General features: G+C 37.3%; 1 protein-coding gene and 1 long non-coding RNA gene across 5 annotated transcripts; both read right to left on the reverse strand.

Annotated features, from left to right (window-relative positions):
• Positions 1 to 1,591: 1,591 nt before the first annotated feature.
• LOC149502292 (clavesin-1-like) lies at positions 1,592 to 20,498 on the reverse strand. 4 transcript variants are annotated; one of them, XM_089729643.1, is made up of 7 exons: positions 20,013 to 20,498; positions 14,446 to 14,716; positions 9,939 to 10,098; positions 8,409 to 8,658; positions 4,429 to 4,539; positions 3,038 to 3,174; positions 1,592 to 1,776 (listed from the first exon to the last, which is right to left on the reverse strand). In XM_089729643.1, exons 2-7 carry the CDS (start codon positions 14,522 to 14,524, stop codon positions 1,728 to 1,730), a joined length of 786 nt encoding a protein of 261 aa, XP_089585769.1. In that variant the 5' UTR covers positions 14,525 to 14,716; positions 20,013 to 20,498; the 3' UTR covers positions 1,592 to 1,727. The 4 variants fall into 4 exon arrangements, with proteins under 4 accessions (XP_089585769.1, XP_089585771.1, XP_089585768.1 ...); XM_089729645.1 differs by lacking the exon at positions 20,013 to 20,498 and adding an exon at positions 18,571 to 18,728 and having other exon boundaries at positions 14,543 to 14,716; XM_089729642.1 differs by lacking the exon at positions 20,013 to 20,498 and adding an exon at positions 18,571 to 18,728.
• LOC149502293 (uncharacterized) lies at positions 11,083 to 13,083 on the reverse strand. The gene is made up of 2 exons (XR_016323514.1): positions 11,640 to 13,083; positions 11,083 to 11,530 (listed from the first exon to the last, which is right to left on the reverse strand). It is a non-coding gene; the product is annotated as an uncharacterized LOC149502293 (long non-coding RNA).
• Positions 20,499 to 21,826: the final 1,328 nt, after the last annotated feature.

Genomic DNA, 21,826 nt, shown 5'->3' on the forward strand with positions numbered 1-21,826 from the left:
ATGGAAAGAGTGCGTGCTTCTATTGATAACTGGCCTCAACGTTTAAAGGACTGTATTGCAGCCAATGGAGACCACTTCGAATAATTTTTTTATACTTTAAATTGTTTTATATTTATGTATTAAACTAGCACACTGTAAAAGTAATAAATGTTATTTGCAATAGATTTATTTTTTATTTTTAATTGTAACAGTATTTATGGCAAGATTAGGTATTTGCACAACAGGTGCACCGCCCACTTCACGGACCACATTCTCGTAGGGCTTAACCGACCAAAACCGTTATACATGGGAGCTCTGTTCTTCGACGTTACAAAAGCGTTCGACAAAGTTTGGCACAACGAACGGTTTGATTTTCAAACTTTTCAATATGGGAGTGCCAGACAGTCTGGTGCTCATCATACGAGATTTCTTGTCGAACCGCTCTTTTCGATATCGAGTCGAGGGAACTCGCTCCTCACCGTGACCTCTCACGGCTGGAGTCTCACAAGGCTCTGTACTCTCGCCACTCCTATATATTCATCAACGACATTCCCCAGTCGCCGCCGACCCAGTTAGCCTTATTCGCCGACGGCACAACCGTTTACTACTCGAGTAGGAGCAAGTCCCTTATAGCGAGTAAGCTCCAGAGCCCAGCCGTGACCCTCGGACAGTGGTTCCGAAAATGGTGCATAGACGTCAACCCAGTGAAAAGCAGAGCGGTGCCATTTCAAAGGGAAAACTCTACACGAATTTCCGCGTTAGGAGGAGAAATCTCACACTCCCGATTACCCTCATTGGCCAACCTATTCCCCGGGCCAGGAAGGTCAAGTATCTGAGAGTCACCCCGGATACAACCATGACCGCATCTTAAACCAGTCCGCGACTATGCCGCGTTTATTCTAGGCAGACTTTACCCCATGATATGTAAGCGGAGTAAAATGTCCCTTCGGAACAAGATGACACTTTACAAAACTTGCATTAGACCCGTCATGACTTGCGCGACTGTACCACCAGTAATTACGCAAATTATAATTTTGCGGGTTCTATTTTTATTACACGACGTTATTCCTTCACCGTGGAAGCCACGCGTGAACAATTGTTAAGGACGTGTTTCATTGGAAAAATTCGTACCTGCCGGCAGGATTCGAACACCGATACATCGCTCCATACGTAGGCACCGGATGTCTTATCCTTTAGGCCATAACGACTTCAGTTATATTATTACTAAAGTACCTATATGTAGGGTCATTGTTGGAAGACACGCCGAAATAGCGCTAGTGTAGGAAGTAGAAATCCTATTACGTAGGTACATAGTTTTAAACAGAGTGAAGTGTGCTGGGTTGAAATATTTAATATTTTTCGTGAGTTGTGTAGTTAAGAATAATGCAGTATTTAAAATATTAACTATTTATGTTTAGTACTCTTTAAGTAGGAAGTGTTTTACGTTATTTCCTTCTTAATTTAGTATCCCACTCTAATAGTAGCAAGTGGAAAGATTTTAAAAACAACGGCATCTTTCCACTTGCCACTATGGCGCCACCTTCATTGGTTCGCTTTCAGCGGACACTTCTACCGAGATGGTCGTCCTTACTTTTGCCATCTATATCTATAAAGGTACTAAGATTGTACTTTGCCAAATCTGACGAAGAAAACACATATCATCTGTGATCGTTTTTATTTTAATCCTCCACATGTTAATTGTTTAAATTGTAACAAATTAACATTTAATTTAGTTATTCAAGGTTTTTTTAATTCTTGTCACAGCTTATCCAATAACTGTCATCTAGTAATATTTCTCTGTAACAAAAAAAACATTGTGAATTCTTTACGTGAGAAACCGTTGCTGTATGTACAGCATAAGTGCGAACTTGGGACATGTAAGATTCTGCTTATTTCTCTAGCGGCAGTCATTATTGCAGGATATTTTAGAAGTTAAACTTCTTTAGGCGCTTTGAGAGTAAAATTTAACTCGCGACAGACTCGTTACGGATAGACAGAAAAGATACAATTTAGGAAGAGCGAGAGTGAGAAAATAGACAGAGCGTCACAAGAACCACTCGACCGTGGAGAGAGGGAAAGGACAAAGCGAGCTAGGTCGTTTCTCTTATACACAGCATTCCCTATTACAAGAGAAATTTGACTTAAGGATGAAAAATGAAGAAAACCACAATACTACACACCGCAAAAGAAGTTTCACTTCTTTCACGTGCACCAAGTTGCACGCGCACCATTTTATTTCGACTAGAGGTTCCGCAGTAGTCGAAATTCGACTATAATTAATTGGAATTGTTAGTTTGTACACTATTATGATTGTATTTTATACTTCTATAATCACAAATTTCGCCAAGACTACACTATAAACAATATTAAGAAGACAAACAATATTTAATCTATTCTCAATTTGACAACAGACGTCAAGAACAAAAGTTTGACAATATATAGTATGCATGCGTGTGTGCGTCAAATACATGGTATGTAGTGTGTGTAATGTTTTCTTTATTGATTTAATGTATCTTTTATGCATTATCTTTAAAAAATATTAGCATTGTGCACTTCTTCTCTATATTCTCTATAAGTGTGGAAAATTTCATACTCCTCCGTCCGCGCAATTTTCGTAAAAAGGGATACAAAGTTTTTGCTGCACGTATTAATATCTAGATATCAGTATCTGTGCATGAAATGATTTAACTAAAACGAATTTTACGGTTTAATCTGACCGCTCGTCTGTGACCACGAAAACTGTAAAGTATTCGTAGCGCTGAAATTAATATAATTACAATGAAAGACGCCAGATTAAATTGTAAAGTGGTATTAATTAAGTCCACGGAGTCTCGCGGAAACCGAAGAAAATAGAGCAAATCTTGTAGTCTTTTTATTTTATTTTATTTAAAAAAAACGTTATATTGTTGATTGTATTGCTAATAAAATAAAAATGTAAATGTTAAGTATGTGTGCGTGTGCCTACGCATACGGGGTACATCAACAAATATAGGACAGTGTGTTAATAGCAGCCAAGTGTTTCACTCGCGTATCCCTCGTATCTAACAGTAAATTTTACCTTTTGTTCATGATGCGTTCAATGGTGAGTTTGGTAAAATATTCCATACTTTCTCGATTCCCACCCAGGTCTTTTGGCAGGTCGTCTTTATTTATATATTCGAACAGAGTTTCAGAGTTCGGTAAATGAAAACAGACCTAAAAACCAAAATACAAAGGTGTGTTTTCTGTCTTTCAAATATAAGAGTTTGTTTCTGTTGCAATAAATTTTCTTTAAATTGTTTCTTAGGCCGTCAGAACATAGAAATCATTTGATGCGTTTATGAATTGGGTAGTTTTTTACCATAGTCAAGTTTACTAGACAGTTTCGACAGTGAAAAAAATTTGGTTATCTTTTTAAAAGTCTAAGCCCAGGCGCGCACTGGAGACCAGGTCCCAGCCGCTAGTATGGAGACCCGCCCACAAATGTCGCGACCAAGCATGCCACCAGAACTGCGGCCAAAATTGTCAGTACCAAATACAGGGTGCTTTGTAATGGACGTCCAGGAAATAGCCGTTGGTTTATCTTGCAAGTAAGAAGCGAAAAAGCAAGAAGAAAAGATTCTGGATCCGGCAACCAATACGGGTCGCAGGTTACCTCACTGGCCGCAGTGGCTGCTGGCCGCCGCGACCTGTCGCCAGTGCGCACCTGGGTTTAGTGTCAAGAAAGATTGCCCTCTGTAGTCAAAGCTTGAATCCCAAAATATAGAGACTATAATTGGAAATAATTCCATACAGAGGCTTGTTGTCCAGGACTAACTAAGTCAATGTATCTCGTCGATCATCTGACCAGATAAAGACCTTGACCAACGCTTGAGACCGACCGACTAGCAAAGGGTCGCCATAATGAACCACGACATTCTCGTACTCTTGATCTGAACAATCAAGAGTACCCGACGAGAAGAAGAACTGGCTCTTCCTCTACATAATAACTAATGTTGAGAAATAAAGTGGCAAAGGTTTTATCTGATTTGAGTAATTTGAGAAATGGAAATTGCTAAAGGGTGCATTTTTGTTGAATTTGTATTCTTATGTAGCTACTAAATAATTCTAAATTCTATTCTATGTATCTATTTAAAAGGTAGAATCGACCCATTGAATTTCTCGCCGGATTTTCTCAGTGGGTTGCAATCCCGATCCAGTGGTAGATTCAGCGAAGCATTGGTTTTTTTAGAGCAGATGGTTGTAAATTCCTTCAGACTGATCCTCATGAGCTCGCCCGCCAGTCAGTGTGAAGCCAGAAAACTTTCTCAAGGCTACTGGCAGATAGGTAGGCAAAAGAATTAGAATGACTCATGACTCATCCTATTATGGAGTAGGTATTTGTACACAGATCAAAAGCACTCATCTGCACGACTCGTTCAACTATTAGGGGAGGGGTCTTGTCTTAATATAAAATATTGAACAACTTACCCTTTCTGCGATTTCGGGTTTAATGACAGTTTTGTATATGGAAAAAACCCTGCTTATGATGGGTGGACAATTCACGAAGTGAATCTGATTCATCCGAAATGGCATTGCTTCCTAAAATATAAAACAAATATAGATCAACATTCGTTTCTGTCTTTTACGGTGATGCCCATTAATTAAGTGAACAAAACGTACTTAGTACGAGTATAAGAGACTGTTTAGATCTACATGACAATACTGTATAACCAGGACAATAAAAAATGGTGGCGACTACAACAATATACAATTATTATATAGGCAGTAGAGAACCTTCAAAATATTTTTATTTTATTTTTTTAATGTGAAACTTTTATTATTACATCGTCTCAAGCGTTTTCGTCTGTGTGTTGCATGTCGCGTGACGGTCGGCCGCGGAGTAGGGATAAAGTGAAAGGCGCTCATCAGAGCAGCCAAGGCCAATATGGCGGCGCCTATAGTTCGCAGCAGCTGACCGTGTAGTGTATAGACTATTACTTATTTGTGCCAGTGCTCCACGCTATTTTGTTTGTTTTTGTCAGTGTTTAATATAAATGTTGTTTGTCAGAGTTAAATGTCTATAATGTGAAAAAAGTTTCACTTTTACCGTGGTTTCATAAAACCACACAATCCTTTTTTTATTGCTTATATGGACGTGGACGTGGACGTGGACGAGCTCACGGCCCACCTGGTGTTAAGTGGTTACTGGAGCCTATAGACATCTGCAACATAAATGCGCCACCCACCTTGAGATCTAAGTTCTAAGGTCTCAGTATATAGTTACAACGGCTGCCCCACCCTTCAAACCGAAATGTATTACTGCTTCACGGCAGAAATAGGTAGGGCGGTGGTACCTACCCGTCCGGACTCACAAGAGGTCCTACCACCAGTAATTACGCAAATTATAATTTTGCGGGTTTGATTTTTATTACACGATGTTATTTCTTCACCGTGGAAGTAAATCGTGAACATTTGTTAAGTACGTATTTTATTACAAAAATTGGTACCCGCCTGCGGGATTCGAACATCGGTGCATCACTAGATACGAATGCACCGGACGTCTTATCCTTTAGGCCGCGACGACATATTATTATATTGAATGCGGCCCAAACGCAATCTGAAGTCGTTTTTGTTTTTCGTTTCATGAATATTAAAAGAATCTTCCATGAGCGGAAGTTCCTTCTTGATGAACTTCCTGACTTGCCTGAAGCCTGCGAGTGAGCTATTAGTTTCCTATAAATAATCAGATAAATAAATATTTCAATTTCTTAGCACAGGCTTATTATTTTTGTTATAAAAAATAAATCCTCCTGTCTCCCTCGACCCTTCAAAATTACTTCCAGGTACATTTGTATTACCTCATAATATTGTATACCTCTGAGAAATAAATTTTTTTTTTAGGTATATAGCCTCAAGTCCATAAAAAAAAATTATAGATAGATTTATCGTAATTATGTGTATTTCATGATACTTCCCTCTATTTGTTATAAAAAAACACAGCTAAGTTAATTACGCTGCCTCTATTATAACTCTCTCAAAATTACATTCAAAATTTCACTACGCGCATTTTTGCCTCTCCTGTAAAATTTGACTTTAGGCTCTTAATGTTGTATGCCTCTGAGGTACAGAAATATAGGGTGGTATTTTAATGCGTCTGCAAAAACGTCAACAAAACTCAGTCTCGACGACACAATCTATAAAAAAGCCTATCGTAAAACTTTCTGTCCTACCACTAGATACAACGGAACTACCTTCAACTTCCTCGGCAACCAAACAAACAGAAAGAGGAAGATTTTTTTTAACTAAACTTAATAAAGATACAGAGTCAAGAAAAACAACGCATGTTAACTCAACTTTTTGTACATAGCATTGACCTTAACGTTATTTATAACTCTGTGTAACTGTGTAAGCGGCACCTACAATATCACTCAATTAGGAAAGAAGCAGTCTCTGTGCTTTAACATAGACCTATTTAGTACTTCAGTGTACTTTAATCATATAACAAGTGTGACATTAACAAAGGATATTTTGACACTTGTAATTTTTTTTGATATGGCTCCATACTGGGAAGGAGTACAAGCATTCAACAAAATAAAAAAACTATTTAGAAATATCTTGCAAAGCCATCAGCGATGAACATTGTAACCTGATAATAAAACAGCTGTTTCACGAGTCCAATGAACTGATGTATTATAACAAACTTTTGATGACACAACATTCGCGTGAACAATCAAGAAAGCGGCGCGGTCTAATTAATGGTGTAGCAAATTTCTTGTTCGGCGTAATGGACGAGCATTTCTCCGAAAAATACACTCAGGATATCGAGTTGCTCAGACGAATTGAAAAACATATTGTTGACTTATGGAGGAAACAACGACCAGAAAAACAAATTAACACCGTTAAACCAACCGTCTCTGTATTTGTACTATTACTGTACCAGATACAACATAAACACAATTTGCCAAGATCAAATCAATTTGGAACAGCTATCTAAAACGGGAATTATGTACCTGGGACCTGGTTGCTTATTAAGGGGCAAAGATTTCACTCTCTACGCTCAAGGAAGAATAGAAGACAAATTAAACATGAAAAACAATGTTCTTGTACCAAACCTGGATCAGTTGAACTACTTATTCAATAGTTCCATGCAGTTTGACAACCTTCCTAATGCGACCGACTCCAATGAGCTAGAAGAAGAGCTAACAAACTTCACAAACGCATAGAAGAGATGAAGAACAGCCAAGCAGATTTAGGAACGACTCTATCTTCTCACAATATTCACCTATACTCCGTGAGCTACATCCTAGTAGGCGCGGGCGTGCTAGCCGCAGGCGCCTTGTGCTGCCGTCGCTGACAGCGATTGCGAGTGCGCACCGCTCGCATCAGTCCGGATATCGAACTCCCACCTACCTCAAGCCACAACAAGAAGAACAGTGCGCGAGTGCAAAGCAAGGCTGACGAACAGCCTAGTGTTACCATAGTCAATGAAAGTTCGGTTCCAAACATAACAAGTGTCCGAGACAATAGCGATCGCGTAAAATGGCCAACGATTAATTATGGGTCAAAGGAACATGTGTACGCGAAAATAAATAAATAAACAAGTAATGTTTTAAAACAAATCATCACACCAAGACAATGATTTCAAGCAAGTTTTTTTTGTATTTCAAATGTCATGTTATTAGCTTTTAGTTTTTTCTTTTCTTATATTTTATCTTTATCTTTTCGGAATATGTTCGGTGTCCGGAATATGTTCGGTGTAATACGGCCGAACATCTTAGTAAGCTATAACGCCACTTAACTGGGAGCCACTGGGAGCTTAAAATGACGGGTCCTGGCTATTACTCTCACTTATAGAGTTTTCTCACTTATCCAGTTCTCACTTACCCAGGTTTGACTATTTTATCTTTATCTTTTCGGCGCCCGGAATATGTTCGGTGTAATACGGCCGAACATCTTAGTAAGCAATAACGCCACACTGCACGTTTATTAAAAGTTGCAATTGAACAGTAACAACAGTCGTACAACAACCCGGTTACGCGGATGTTGGCTTCTGTCCTCGTGACCGTAACATTTAACATATAACAATTATTAATTACAACATTAACATATAACAATAACATTTGTAGAACATAGAACATTTGTAAGTGATTGTGTGCATTAAAATGAGTTAGTAAAATCCAGACTTATCATTAGTAAGCAACTACTGCGTCCCAACTCTGTGCCCCCACATATACCTATATAGTGGCTTTCGAGTATTTTACGAATGAAATTGTAGACATTATTGTTTTATTATTATGAATAATAGCAGACCAGCAATTGTTATTGAACATTAGAGTTTGGTCTTCAGTGGTAGAGTAAAATGATGTTCAGAGTGAGTTGACACACTGTATGGTGTGAGGTCTATGAACATGCTAATCTAGGAGAAGGTGGAACATACATCCACAATAAAGTATTGCGCACTATCTCACCTCATAGTATTTGACCTGCAATCTAGACAAAGATAGATTAAGCTTCATCAGTATTCTGAAAGACATATGTTTCGCATCCACCAAAATAATGTCACTTTCTTCCAAGTTCTGCTCAACGAGGAGCCAGCAGTCTGTCACCAGTGCTGACAGCTTAGCCTCATGAGTCGCGTTGTACCGCTGCAGGCCAGGATCGTCGGTCTGCCATATCCATAGGAATCTGTTTCCCGCTATTGGGTATTGGGCCATTTTGCTGAAATACAGTTTTAATGTTTATGTCTTCGAATTTAAATGCAAAATTCCAATCAAACTTATTTACTGTTTTTGCTTCTTAGATTTGGTGATCGTTAGGCATCACTGAGCACAGACGAATGATCACCAGTGTGCTTAGTGTGAGTTTTTTATGGCTGATGATTTTATGTATGGAGTTGGAAAAGCTTCCCTTTATTTGCCGCTATGGGCGCTGTTTCAACTCCATACAGTTAACTTTAACGCGATCGAGAAGTTAAAAAACTCGCATTAAGCACACAGTTTAAAAGACGAGGTCTAGGTCAAGGTCAATGTTTGAACGGCTGCTCCATCATTGAAATCGATGTCGTGATTTGCTTAATGGCAGATTTTTAACTACCTGCTCAATTGTAAGATTGTATGATTATAAGTTGTGTACATCTTTACTGGTGGTAGGACGTCTCGTGACCCCGTTCGAGTAGATACCATCACCCTACCCATCTAAGCAATAGAAAAAACTATTGAACAAGAAAGATTATTTAGAATGTGTTTTTTTAGGAATTTTATGATCTGATAACTAAGACTTATTTTATTTTTATTACATTATAAAACTAATTTATATTCTTATTTTTATGATAAATGATAGTATGAAGGGAAATGAAATGAAATGAGATGATATGGCATGAAATATAATGTCAGTAAAATGGTGGTCATTTACTGAGACCTTTTCGGTGGACTTTTTGGAGGATCCCGAGAAGTTATGTTCAGCGTCTTTGTTTCATTTTCCCATATTTGTGCACTTTCACAGATACTAAACAATTAATAAACCACCATTATTACACATTTAAACCTAAACAAACATTAAACACAACTTCACTTCTCGCGTTCCCGCCATTTTCCAGAGAGCGTCACAGATTAAACATTAATAAAATACCGCGAAAAACTTTGACAGTGCGAAAATCTCTACTTTAATAAAATAAACTGATGAAAAGATCCTTAGTACTTTTATGTTTCACAAAGCCACAAACTCTAAAGTCACATTATCACATAGATAATTAAAATCCAGATTTCATATTCATAAAATTCAATTCAAATTCATAAAATTTAACTAGTAAGTACACGTGTCTTCTTAACGTTAATGCCAAACTCTCCTAAATTAACTTAACGCAAACAGTTTGCAGTGGAATTAAAATAAATAAGCAGGTGTTGTTTGATTTTAATCAGTTAATTTAATTGTAAACAGTTTGATATTCTGGACCGAATCTAACGTTCTCTTAAGTCTCCACGTCTGTCTGTATAAATTACCTAAACTGGATCGCGTTTTGAATATCTGGTCCCGTGGGATCTCTGTTCGCGAATAGATCTGGACAGGTTGCCCTCATCTCGAAGAATTTATTGGCCGCCTTCTTTGCGTTCTCCAGGTCATAATAGCAGCTGTGCAGGAACCTTGCTATGAGCATGTCGTCTGTAAATGTATTCTTTAATGAAATATCTTCTCCAAACGTAACATAAGGGTCTTATTATTTTCTTCATCAGTCTGCGCTGGCAGACAGTTGCCAATGTCATTACCGATGTCACATATAATTTATTGTCGTCTTTGTGTATCCTTGAGTAAAGGTAACCAATTAGCTTCAGATGTGTCGTATGCCTTGGGAAGCCACAGAAAAAACTTTTAATACTAAACCGAACTGAGCGATATTTTGATGACAGAATTACCTAGGTGATGGTTTATTTACATTACATTTCAGAGAGATGAGGTTGTTCAATTTCTGAACGTCATTGTCAAAAAAAAAGTGTCAGCGAACGACGTCCGCCATTACACTATTTCTCATTCAAATCCAGCCGCCACACAGTGGGTCGATTCTATGATTTTAGTGACTTAGGGACCAACTTTGTTTTTTTATAAAAAAAATTATGTACATAGATAGAGCTCGTTAATCTCAATATTAATTGTTTTGGGCAAAAATTACAAAAACTTTATAGTTTGGTCAGAAAAATGTGTTTTGTGATTTTTTTGTATGGAGCGGGTCACATTAAATTAAATTCCTGCTAAGTACCGCGAGGTCCCGCTTTGAAACTTTATTTTCCTTATACCTTGTCTAGTCTACTATCATTTGATGCTATGAACACGTGCATAAAGTTGCAACTCTGCCAAATAAATGGATCGAAAAAAATTAATAAATACATAGAATAAAAACCTTTATATTTTTTTTCGTAAGTGCTTTTAGGTTAAATTTGATATGGATTAGTAAGTAAGAGCACGTAATAATACCCATAATTACATAATACCTAACAACAATACATTTAGTAGGTCTCTAATTATGCAATATCTCTAAATATTATATATTTTGTTTCACCTTTCGATCTTTGGGTCAGAAAAAGAAGATTTTGTAAAATATCCTCATTAGTCGACGTTCTACTTCTCATTATTGAATAACAACTCTCTGTATATTTCCGAAAATCTTTATTGCGAGCTTCCGCTGCCTCTTCCGAGAGTTTACCTATACGAATGGCACCAAAGTTCTTCATTATTGTATATCACTGCCATGTGCCAACAATTTATGGATACTGGAAGGGATATATAATACCAGGTATATAAATTAACATACAATACTGCAGTATATCTAAAAAATTCGGAAAAATTGGAAACGCGCTCTCCAGATGCAACAGAGTGAAGAATCACGTGAAACCTCTATTAAATCTTTACGTATTCCTTTATGCGGGCTGTTTCTTCTGCATCCCTGAAAAATCTTCTGGCAGTATTGCCATCATTGGTTGTTCTTACTCCTTGCTTGACAACATCTATAAGTAAACCGCATTCCTTTTCAAACGCTTGCTGTATAGCACTTTTTCTGGTTGTTATTTTTTCTTTGTCATCGCCCCTTGCAACTCCATTTCTTGAAGTCCAAACGATAAGACGTAAACAAAAAAAGTGTCATTTAAAAAATTTTCTCACAGGAAACTACATACGATGAAAAAATTGTGAAGTAATAAAATTATATTTACCGATATGAAGTAAGCACTCCATGCATCTTATCCAGGCATGTAAAGATGGCATTCCACACTGGAATATTTCTTCATTGTTTTCTCTTTGATAAGCAAGTCACTCCAAAAAACTGACGGTTTTGCTTTGCAAATATCACAGACAGCAGAAAATGTTTCTGACAAATATGAGGTTATTTTGCCGTCTATCATCATCATGTGCAATTGATGCTTAACTTCAACTTGTTTGATTTTTGATGGCTGAAGTCTTTCTATTTCTTCTGTTATGCTAGCTTTTATAATTGTCACTGTTGACTGCGTTTCTTTTGTAAATTTAAACATTATTGGACGGCAATAAAAAGTTGATGAGGGTAGGTCGTTTTCCCAAACAATTATTCCATCAAATTTCTGAAGCCTTATAGGAACTAGACTGACCATGAAAATAGTTGAATCATCAAACTCTGTTTCAGTTTTTTGTTTATAATTACTTTGACCTGGGGCTCTATTAAAGCCTATTTGCTTATAAGCAGTAGCTCTCTTGCAGACTCCAAATCTGAAGTAATCACATCTAAAAGCCTATATAGCGCCAATTTTAGTAATGCTTGCATTTTAATAGCAGCTCCCTTCTTCAGTAATAATTACCTCGTCTTTCCCTGGATAACATTTGGTCTTTTCTTGCTTAATTTTATATTAAGAAGGGTATAAATCAGACCCATTTTCACTTGCTGCTTCTCTTAGGTTTATATACTGCCACTTCATTTAAGTGAAACTAATATTGCCTCATCGGGAGAATATGGACTACTTTTCACTTTACTTGTAATTAAATACTCCTTAACTTTTTCTAGATCTTCAGGGTGATTTGACAAGTGGTTCATAATTTCTCCTACATCTTCATTTCTAGTGTTTCTCAAACTAGCAATTGTAGTAGCTTTCATTTCATCCGGGGATAACGAAAGCGATTGGTAAATTTGTTCAATGCGTCTTCGTTTTTGCCTGGATCCCAGTTCTTCAAAAGGTTTTCGAGGTGCAAAAATAGATGTCGAGGCTTCTGTAGTACATTTGAGAGTGGTACATTTTCAACATCTTCAGTATTAGAAATCTCGAGCCTTTCATGTGCAGTGTTGATAGCTTCAGGTATCATTCCTTCAGGCCAGTTTATTGCACATTCTAACCAATCATATTTTTTTCTTATAAACTGTGCTAACATGCGACTACTTCGTTTCCATATTGCACTTATATTTGAACAAAATTGCGTACAGAATTTTTGGAGCTCAACATTTTTCTCTTCGGTCACGTTTATTTGATTTTGTAGGAATTGAAAGAGTTTTTTATTATCAGACAGCGACTGTAGTTGCTCTCTTAAAATCATAATTCTAAATTGTTAACAAAATTATCAATTATAACGGAAACAGCAAGATTACAACGACAATCACAAGATGTTAGTTGTAGTACGAATAAACGAACACTAGTTAGTATATAATAAACATGGTCACTTTATACTTCCAGAGACAAACAAATGTTTACTATATTTTCTACTACCCAGTAATGGCTGCTTAACTAATTATCCTCATTAAATAATGTTAACTATCCTAATAATTAGAGAGATTGCTTAATTAGAGACCTACTAAATGTATTGTTGTTAGGTATTATGTAATTATGGGTATCATTACGTGCTTTTACTTACTAATCCATATCAAATTTAACTTAAAAACACTTACGAAAAAAAAAAAAAAGGTTTTTATTCTTTGTATTTATTAAATTTTTTCGATCCATTTATTTGGCAGAGTTGCAACTTTATGCACGTGTTCATAGCATCAAATGATAGTAGACTAGACAAGGTATAAGGAAAATAAAGTTTCAAAGCGGGACCTCGCGGTACTTAGCAGGAATTTAATTTAATGTGACCCGCTCCATACAAAAAAATCACAAAACACATTTTTCTGACCAAACTATAAAGTTTTTGTAATTTTTGCCCAAAACAATTATTATTGAGATTAACGAGCTCTATCTATCTACATAAAAAAAATTATAAAAAAACAAAGTTGGTCCCTAAGTCACTAAAATCACAGTATCGACCCACTGTGCGCCAAGAGCGAAGCAGCGATTTTATATTTCTTTGTATTCAGTCTTTAATTTGTCATATAAGGACAAATAAATATCTCAAAAACAATAAATACGCTCATTTACCACAATGCAACAGAGGTTGAGTTGAAATTGAGCCCCTACTGCCACTGATGGTGCGGTAGCTAAAGTAGCACCATGCCGCCTCTTACCATAGGTATCGAAAAGGCGACGAAGTGATTTACTGGAGATTGGGCAGAAACATTATAGCTTCATACCAGCATATTAGCTGTGAAGTGGCGTTCACAATGAGTAGGGCATTTGTAGGTCCACGCGGGAGAGTACGACCATATTTTTTTCCGATCCATCGCAGAGCACTCGGAAGGTGGGGCAGCCGGGCACATCAACATTGAGTCTGCAGTCTAATGTTTCGAGACAGGCAGGGTCATTCACATTATTATATCTAGGTTATATAGGCAACGTAATAACTGATTTCCAGAGGTCTTGAGGTCATCTGCTAAGCTTAAGCAATAAAAAATCTCAAGAGCCTTATATAATGAGCTACCTTCTAAACTGATACAACCGATTTGCATAAGCAGAACAATTTGGATCACTATTAACCTTCGAACTCCAGTGTTTAGCTGATCTGATCCTTGATATCTATTTCGAATCATTTACAACCAACATTGGACTAGTAATAACAAATTAATTTGAAAATATTTACTTATTTTATGAAACAGGTTACATAGAATACATTTTGCGTAATTACCTATTTTCTTTGGGAAATGTGGCTGTTTCCTGAACCACTCTTTAAACAAGCTCAACTGTTCTTCAACTTTTTCTGTCATTGTCCGCAGTAAAATTACCTATTGTGGACTAAAAATTATATTCGTTTAGCGATGCATCGGCAACTGTATCTGCAATATTCAGAGTCCGGCTCGCGTTTTTCAGTTTTGCTCCCTCACCATTTCCTGTACTGATCTGCCAATTCCACGTAGCTCTCCCACGTAGAGCTGGAGCTTTATGTCAAGCGAGGATACCTGGTCACAGAATTACATATAATCAATTTCAAATAATCCACCATGTCCTCTTTTTCTATTCAGGTTTATGTACATGTGAATTCGGCGTACCATGTCCTCTTTTCCATTTAGGTTTGTCTACGTCATCTCTACCCTCACACCCTTCCCTCGCATATCTTTCTCTCTTTCACACAGTCCATCGAAGTCTTTCTAGGACACTCCCTCCTCACATTTACCTCTACTTTCATACCTATTCATTTAAGATTATGAAAACTTATTCATCTTGTTATGCGCAAATCGCGGTATGCATTATTTACAACAAACTGTATTTATAAATCAATTTCTGAATCCATACATTCCTTATTTATAATATTAACATATTTTATTTATTAATATTACATTATTTTGTTTTGCTTTATCTATTGATATCAAGTCCTCCTCCTCGCGTCGTTTCCTCACTGCTGAGGGTCGTGACCATTATAATTCGACATGATTTTACTCCTTGTGATGTCCCGCCAGCGCCTCCGATCATTGGCCGGATGGCATTGTATTATTGATATCAAGTAAGTAATCCATAATTATAAATTATCTCTGGATATAAGTACCTATCAACTGCGAACCATATCTGTGTACTTGTTATATTTGTTTACGTACAACTGGTGCACCGCCTTACTGAGCAAATTCTCGTAGGGCTTAACCGACGAAAACCGTTATACACGGGAGCTCTCTTCTTCGACGTCGCAAAAGCGTTCGACAAAGTTTGTCGCAACGGTTTGATTTTCAAACTTTTGAATATGGGCGTGCCGGATTGTCTCGTATTCATCGTACGGGATTTCTTGTCCAAAGGGGAGTGCCCATTTCAGGCCCAAAGCGAACAATAGATTAGAGAAAAAACACTTAGTGCATTAGTTTTGTCATAAATAAATATGCATTTACTTTCTTCCAAATGAGCGCCACTATAGTTTACAAAAAGTAGTTTAAAAAAAGTAGCTCTATTGAAAAAAACCAGGATTTATTTTTTTTAAGGGATTTTATGACCTGGTAACCTGTGAGACCTTTAAGTCATGTCTTATTTTAATTTATATTCATATTTTTATGAAAAACGATATTATAGAGTAAAATGAAATGAAGATGATTAATTTGAGACATTAATCAACTGGGATGAAATTAAATGAAATGAAATGAGATGATATGGGATGAAATATAATCTCAGTAAAATGGTGGTTATTTACTAAGATTTTTTCAGTGGACTTTTTGGAGGATCCCGAGAAGTTACGTCCAGCGGCTTTGTTTCATTTTCCTACATTTGTGCACTTTCACAGATATTAGATAGTTAATAAACCACCATTATTACACATTTAAACCCGAAGAAACACTAAATAGACAAAATAAAAGCGTTTCGGCTTGAAGAGTGGGGCAGCCGTTGTAACTATACTGAGACCTTAGAACACATATCTCAAGGTGGGTGGCGGCATTTACTTTGTAGATGTCTATGGGTTTCAGTAACCACTTAACACCAGGTGTACTGTGAACTCGTCCACCCAACTGAGCAATAAAAAAAAACACTGTTTTTTAAACTTTTTGGTGATGGTGATGGTGTTTATTAAAAACGCGCACGGGTAGGTGCCGCCATCGTGTTTATTCGTAGCCACAGGGCAACAGTTATGCAGTACTTTTTTTTTATTGCTTAGATATGTGGACGAGCTCACAGCCCACCTGGTGTTAAGTGGTTACTGGACCCCATAGACATCTACAACGAAATGCGCCACCCACCTTGAGATACACTTCTAAGGTCTCAGTATAGTCACAACGGCTGCCCCACCCTTCAAGCCGAAACGCATTACTGCTTCACGGCAGAAATAGGCGGGGCGGTGGTACCTACCCGTGCGGACTCACAAGAGATCCTACCACCAGTAAAAAATAAAGTATTGTAATTAAATGGTAATTTCGACTGACCGATGGAAAGATATACCTCCTCGCTCTATACTTGAGGTCTGACTTTTTGTTTTACAAGTTATAATTGCACAACACGGCATTGTAAATCAGAGATCTGTTCGCCCATTTTAGAATCATAACTGTGGCACGCTTGCCCCGCCTACATTACCATTCCAACCTTATTTATCTATTCCGTGGTCGAACCCGTCGCTTGCGACGAAGGGCTTGACGAGCGAATTAACCCACAGACAGAGCCCACTGAGTTTCTCTTCAGATCTTCTCAGTGGATCGCGTTTCTGATCCGATGGTAGATTCTGCGAAGCACTGCTCTCGCTGTGCCAGTGTTAGCAACACATCCGGTTTGAGCCCCGAGAGCTCACCTACACGTTCGGGTAAGGCTATCAGCACAGGAAGGTAATATAAAACGATTGATAGTCCGATTTCACTTGTCACAAGGTTAGCGGCATTGACATTGTGATGTTTTTGTGATCAGCCTACTAACATGTCTAAGCAACGAAGTTAAAAGTAAAATTGAATTAATAATTATTTTTAGCATTTAATTACCACGATATCTCGGAAATAATATAGTGCCAATTAAAAAAACCGCGAGATTCTTACATAAAAGTAGTTTTAATTACTGCTAATGCTGGCGAAAACCGAAACAAATACTATATTTGATTACTCTTTTTGTCAACCATCACACTGGCGTTAAATCTAATCACTCTAAAATTATAAACACTAATCTGAAGACCAACCACAACGCGTTCTACTCAATGATGTGGGGATCAGCTAAGTTTTGTCGTATTTGCGCGGCAGTGATAATAAAAAACAATTGATGTTCAGTTTCCTATCTCATCAAGATTTGGCTGTCGGGTTGCCGAATAAAAGACTGATGCGCACAAAAAATCTAATTACGAGTCGAACAACCTTGAACTTTTTGTAACAAAATTATGGAAAAACATCGTTAGATTGGTTTGTTTGAAAAATGTTATACAAGACACAAGTGTTGATCTTGGATTAGTTACGTTTATATAAATGAGGTTTTTTTTTTAATTCGTATATAGTGTGTGTCATTTAATAAATAAAAAAATTAAAATAAATAATACAATTTAATTATGATAAGAATTGGACGGCCAATTCGAAATGATATTATGTGTATGCTTGAACTATCTTTTATTTACTTCGTTGAGGCGACAATACAAAGGGGGTGTTTTTATTTTTATTTTTTTTTATTGCCTTTGTAGGCAGACGGGCATACGGCCCACCTGATGGTGAGTGGTTACCGTCGCCCATGGACTTCAGCAATGCCAGGGGCAGAGCCAAGCCGCTGCCTACCGCTTAATACTCTCCACAAGCCTCGTTTGAAGAAGGACATGTCATAGCGCTCGGGAAACACCGTGGAGGGGAGCTCATTCCATAGCTGGATGGTACGTGGCAAAAAAGATCTCTGGAAACGCACTGTGGATGACCGCAGTGGCTCCAGGTAGTATGGATGAACTCTACTCCGGTGGCGGGCGGTGCGATGGTAAAAACGAGATGCTGATATCATCTCGAACATTTCCTCAGAGCACTCCCCATGGAACATACGGTATAAAATTCAGAGGGAACCGAAGTCCCTCCGCAGACCCAGAGGCTCCAAACGATCCGAGTGATCCGTTTAATCCTATATAAATCTAAGGTGTGACCCTACATTATCAAAAAACCTCCATCATAATCTAATAATTGACCTCAATAGTTAGTTCAGTGCTTAAATTATAATAATATTCTGAATACAGGCAAATACTAGAATGTAATTTATAATGTTTGTATCTTTAATTTTAAATTCACAATCAAATTTTATTAGCTAATTAAGTTTCCAATAATAATAATATTAAATTACGGAAATATACCAAACATAATTCATTCATCTAAAATACAATAATATGCAATAATATACTCACACAGATTTTCTTTCTGTTTAGATTAGGTCGTTTAAAAACTTTTTACAAATATGTCTTAACACTTTTTAAATAAAATATGTATTATATATTATATAGCTTCGCTACCTAAGTCTTGTGGCGTTCACGTATGTACGCGAAGTTATGATCGAATGACGCAAGTATCGTTGTGTTGCTATTAACGTGTGCTGTTTGTTTTTTTCAAATTTACTTTAAATCGCATCTCAGAAGGTCAGTCTGAGAGATTAACTTATTAAAATTGAAACATAGTTCGACATATAGTAAACATAGTTTTGCAAGTCGTCGTGGCCTAAAGGATAAGACGTCCGGTGCATTCGTATGTAGCGATGCACCGGTGTTCGAATCCCGCAGGCGGGTACCAGTTTTTCTAATGAAATACGTACGTAAATGCGTTATCACTGGTGGTAGGACCTCTTGTGAGTCCGCACGGGTAGGTACCACCACCCCGCCTATTTCTGCCGTGAAGCAGTAATGCGTTTCGGTATGAAGGGTGGGGTAGCCGTTGTGCCTATAGTGAGACCTTAGAACACATATCTCAAGGAGGGTGGCGGCATTTACTTTGTAGATGTCTATGGGCTCCAGTAACCACTTAACACCAGGTGGGCTGTGAGCTCGTCCACCCAACTAAGCAATAAAAAAAATAAAAAAAACAAATCGAGACTTTTTTAAAGCTAAAATGACACCTTTTTTAATACGCTTCTATTAGCTTCAGACGTATGTATGTTAGTTATGTAGTATGTGTGTTTGTAACGGAATCTTTGAACACGATTTTGACCCCCTTCAAAACCTCGGATTAACTCGAAATTTGGTATTTATGACAATCCAATATTTAAAAAAAGTTAAAAAAAAATATATTGAAAAAATTTAAATTCAACTAAAAAATGAAAAATAAATAATAGTTTTAAAAAACTAACAATATATAGGCTTTTATAGAAAATCCAACTAAAAAATAGAAAATAAATTTTAATAAGTTTGAGTTAAAAATAGTGTAAGAAAAAAAAAATTTACTGTAAAAAAACCGTGGGCTGCATGGTATCAGTAGTTATAAATATTTTATGAACAGATATGAGTAGAAGGGTTATTTTGATAATATCCTGAGAAGCACCCCACGTTTTTTACAATAAAATCATTATATCAAAAATAGATAATAAATTTTATTAAAATTTTATTAAAATTTATTATCTATTTTTTAGTTGGATTTTCTATAAAAGCGTATTTTGTTAGTTTTTTTAAACTATTATTTATTTAAAGCTAATGTTTTGAATGACACCTTTTTTAAATGTAGTAGTAGTACCTTATTTTAGTTAAATATCGAAATGACAGAGGGCAGGTCAGATACCGTGAAGATCGGACGGCTGATAGGGCAGAAAGATTCTTGAGTGGAGACCACGCACTGGCAAGCGCAGGGTGGGACTGCCACTTACCAGATGGATCGACGATCTAGTGAGAATCGCTGGGTGACGCTGGATGCAGGTGGCAACGGACCAGCCGTACTCGAGATCCATTGGAGAGGCCTATGTCCAGCAGTGGACAGCTATACGCTGAAATGATGATAGAAATGGTAATTATGGTAACCCATATAAGGTCATCCAATCGGTCTGTGACAGTCTCTCCGGAGACTACAAGCACTTATAAGCCGCGCCAATAAAGAAACGAATCGAAAATGGCGTCTATGTACCTGCACTGACAGATGGTAGGGTCAACAAATAAAAATAAAGATAAAAAGAAAAAGTTTTTATTGTAATAAAATATATAAAAACAAATGAGAATGTACTTTACTTTACTTTATGCCCTGGCAGAGGGCGAGGTGTCTCATCTGAGATGCAACTTGCGTTGACACTTGCTGCCAGTCATCTAAGTCGCACAACTCGAAAGTGAAAAAACTCGAACTCAACAACAAAGTTAGACATTTTTTTTGCATGCAGTACGCGCCGTGTGCGACTAAAGACAGCAATGGTTTAGAGTGAGAGCGCATGATCGCCGCCGCCATTTTAGATTCGTTTCGTTACTGGTGCGGCATAAACTAGTATTATAAATGGTGCTAGAGCATGAAATTGCCGTGTACATTTCTAAAGAGAATAAAATAGATAGGTATTGTGAAGTTTTTTTCCTTACCTATTCGCTGGTTAAGCTTATGGCCCTAGTCCAGCTACGCGCGGACGGGTAGGTGTGTAGATGACCTGAAAGAATTTTCTCAAGCTAGCCTGAGCAAGAGCAGTCCCTCGCACTGGATCGGAATTGCGACCCACTGAGACTATTTTTTTTAAATATTTCCTCGGAAACACTTTAAAAACTTACTGATGCCCGGTGCACCTCCAAGTACTTTAGGTCTTGCAAGTCCTTTAGGTTGGATGACTAGTGACTTATCCGTGGAGGTAATGAAACATTTCATTTAGTGTTCAAGCACGACACCAAAAATTACATCTCTGCTTTTAATGGATAACTAGATGATGACCGGTTTTTTTTTATACGCTATCTTTTTGTGTCTTTAAAGCAGTAAAAATAGTATTATTATTCGCCAATAGATGTCGGGAAGAGTCATAAAGTTGATTATCGATAAAGTTGATTATTGAAAACACGAATAAAACAACATTTTCTGAAAATATATCGTAGCAAGATCGATTTATCGCCCCCGAAATCCCCTGTATACTAAATTTTATGAAAATCGTTGGAGCCGTTTGATGGGCCCTTTAAAGACATATTATTATTCCGCACTCGAGTCATGGATGCTGCAAAACCCAGGAAGACCAGTTACGATCTACGAAATAGCAAGATTTATTGGCCATGCTTGCTTATCCCAGATCTATGACTCCACTAAATATATTGGCAGCTTTCCAAAATGTGGGATTTTCCTCTATAATAAGGAGATATTCTCCGATGAAGATTTCATGCCAGGTAGCGTGACATAGTGTGACAAAAACACCCTAATGCTGAAACTTTTGCAAATCTAGACAAAAATAATCAGCAACCCCATTTGACTCATACAGAGACACGTCGTTCAAGTTTTTATCACGATATTATCCTTGATCGAGAAAGTCTATCTATATTATCAGAAGAACATCACAGCTACTACCAAAACGTGACACCGACAAAGCAACATCAAGCAAGATGAAATTCATCAATCAAAATAGCATTTCATCACTCCACTAATGTTCCGTCCTCTGCTAAATGCTGGTCCTCGTTCCAACAAACAGAAAGGTAGAAATTTAGGTAAAAGCATGATAGCATCGGACACTCC

This window comes from Bombyx mandarina, chromosome 09 (genome assembly GCF_030267445.1).
Source record: "Bombyx mandarina strain Sakado chromosome 09, ASM3026744v2".
In the NCBI taxonomy this organism is placed as follows: domain Eukaryota; kingdom Metazoa; phylum Arthropoda; class Insecta; order Lepidoptera; family Bombycidae; genus Bombyx; species Bombyx mandarina.

Excerpts from the sequence above, each read along its gene's own strand:
- LOC149502292 (XM_089729643.1), bottom strand. The coding sequence starts at position 14,524 with ATGACAGAAAAAGTTGAAGAACAGTTGAGCTTGTTTAAAGAGTGGTTC. Across the intron at positions 3,175-4,428 it reads AACCCGAAATCGCAGAAAGG|GTCTGTTTTCATTTACCGAA; the intron begins GTAAGTTGTTCA and ends TTTGGTTTTTAG. Across the intron at positions 1,777-3,037 it reads GAACGCATCATGAACAAAAG|AGAAATATTACTAGATGACA; the intron begins GTAAAATTTACT and ends TTTTTGTTACAG.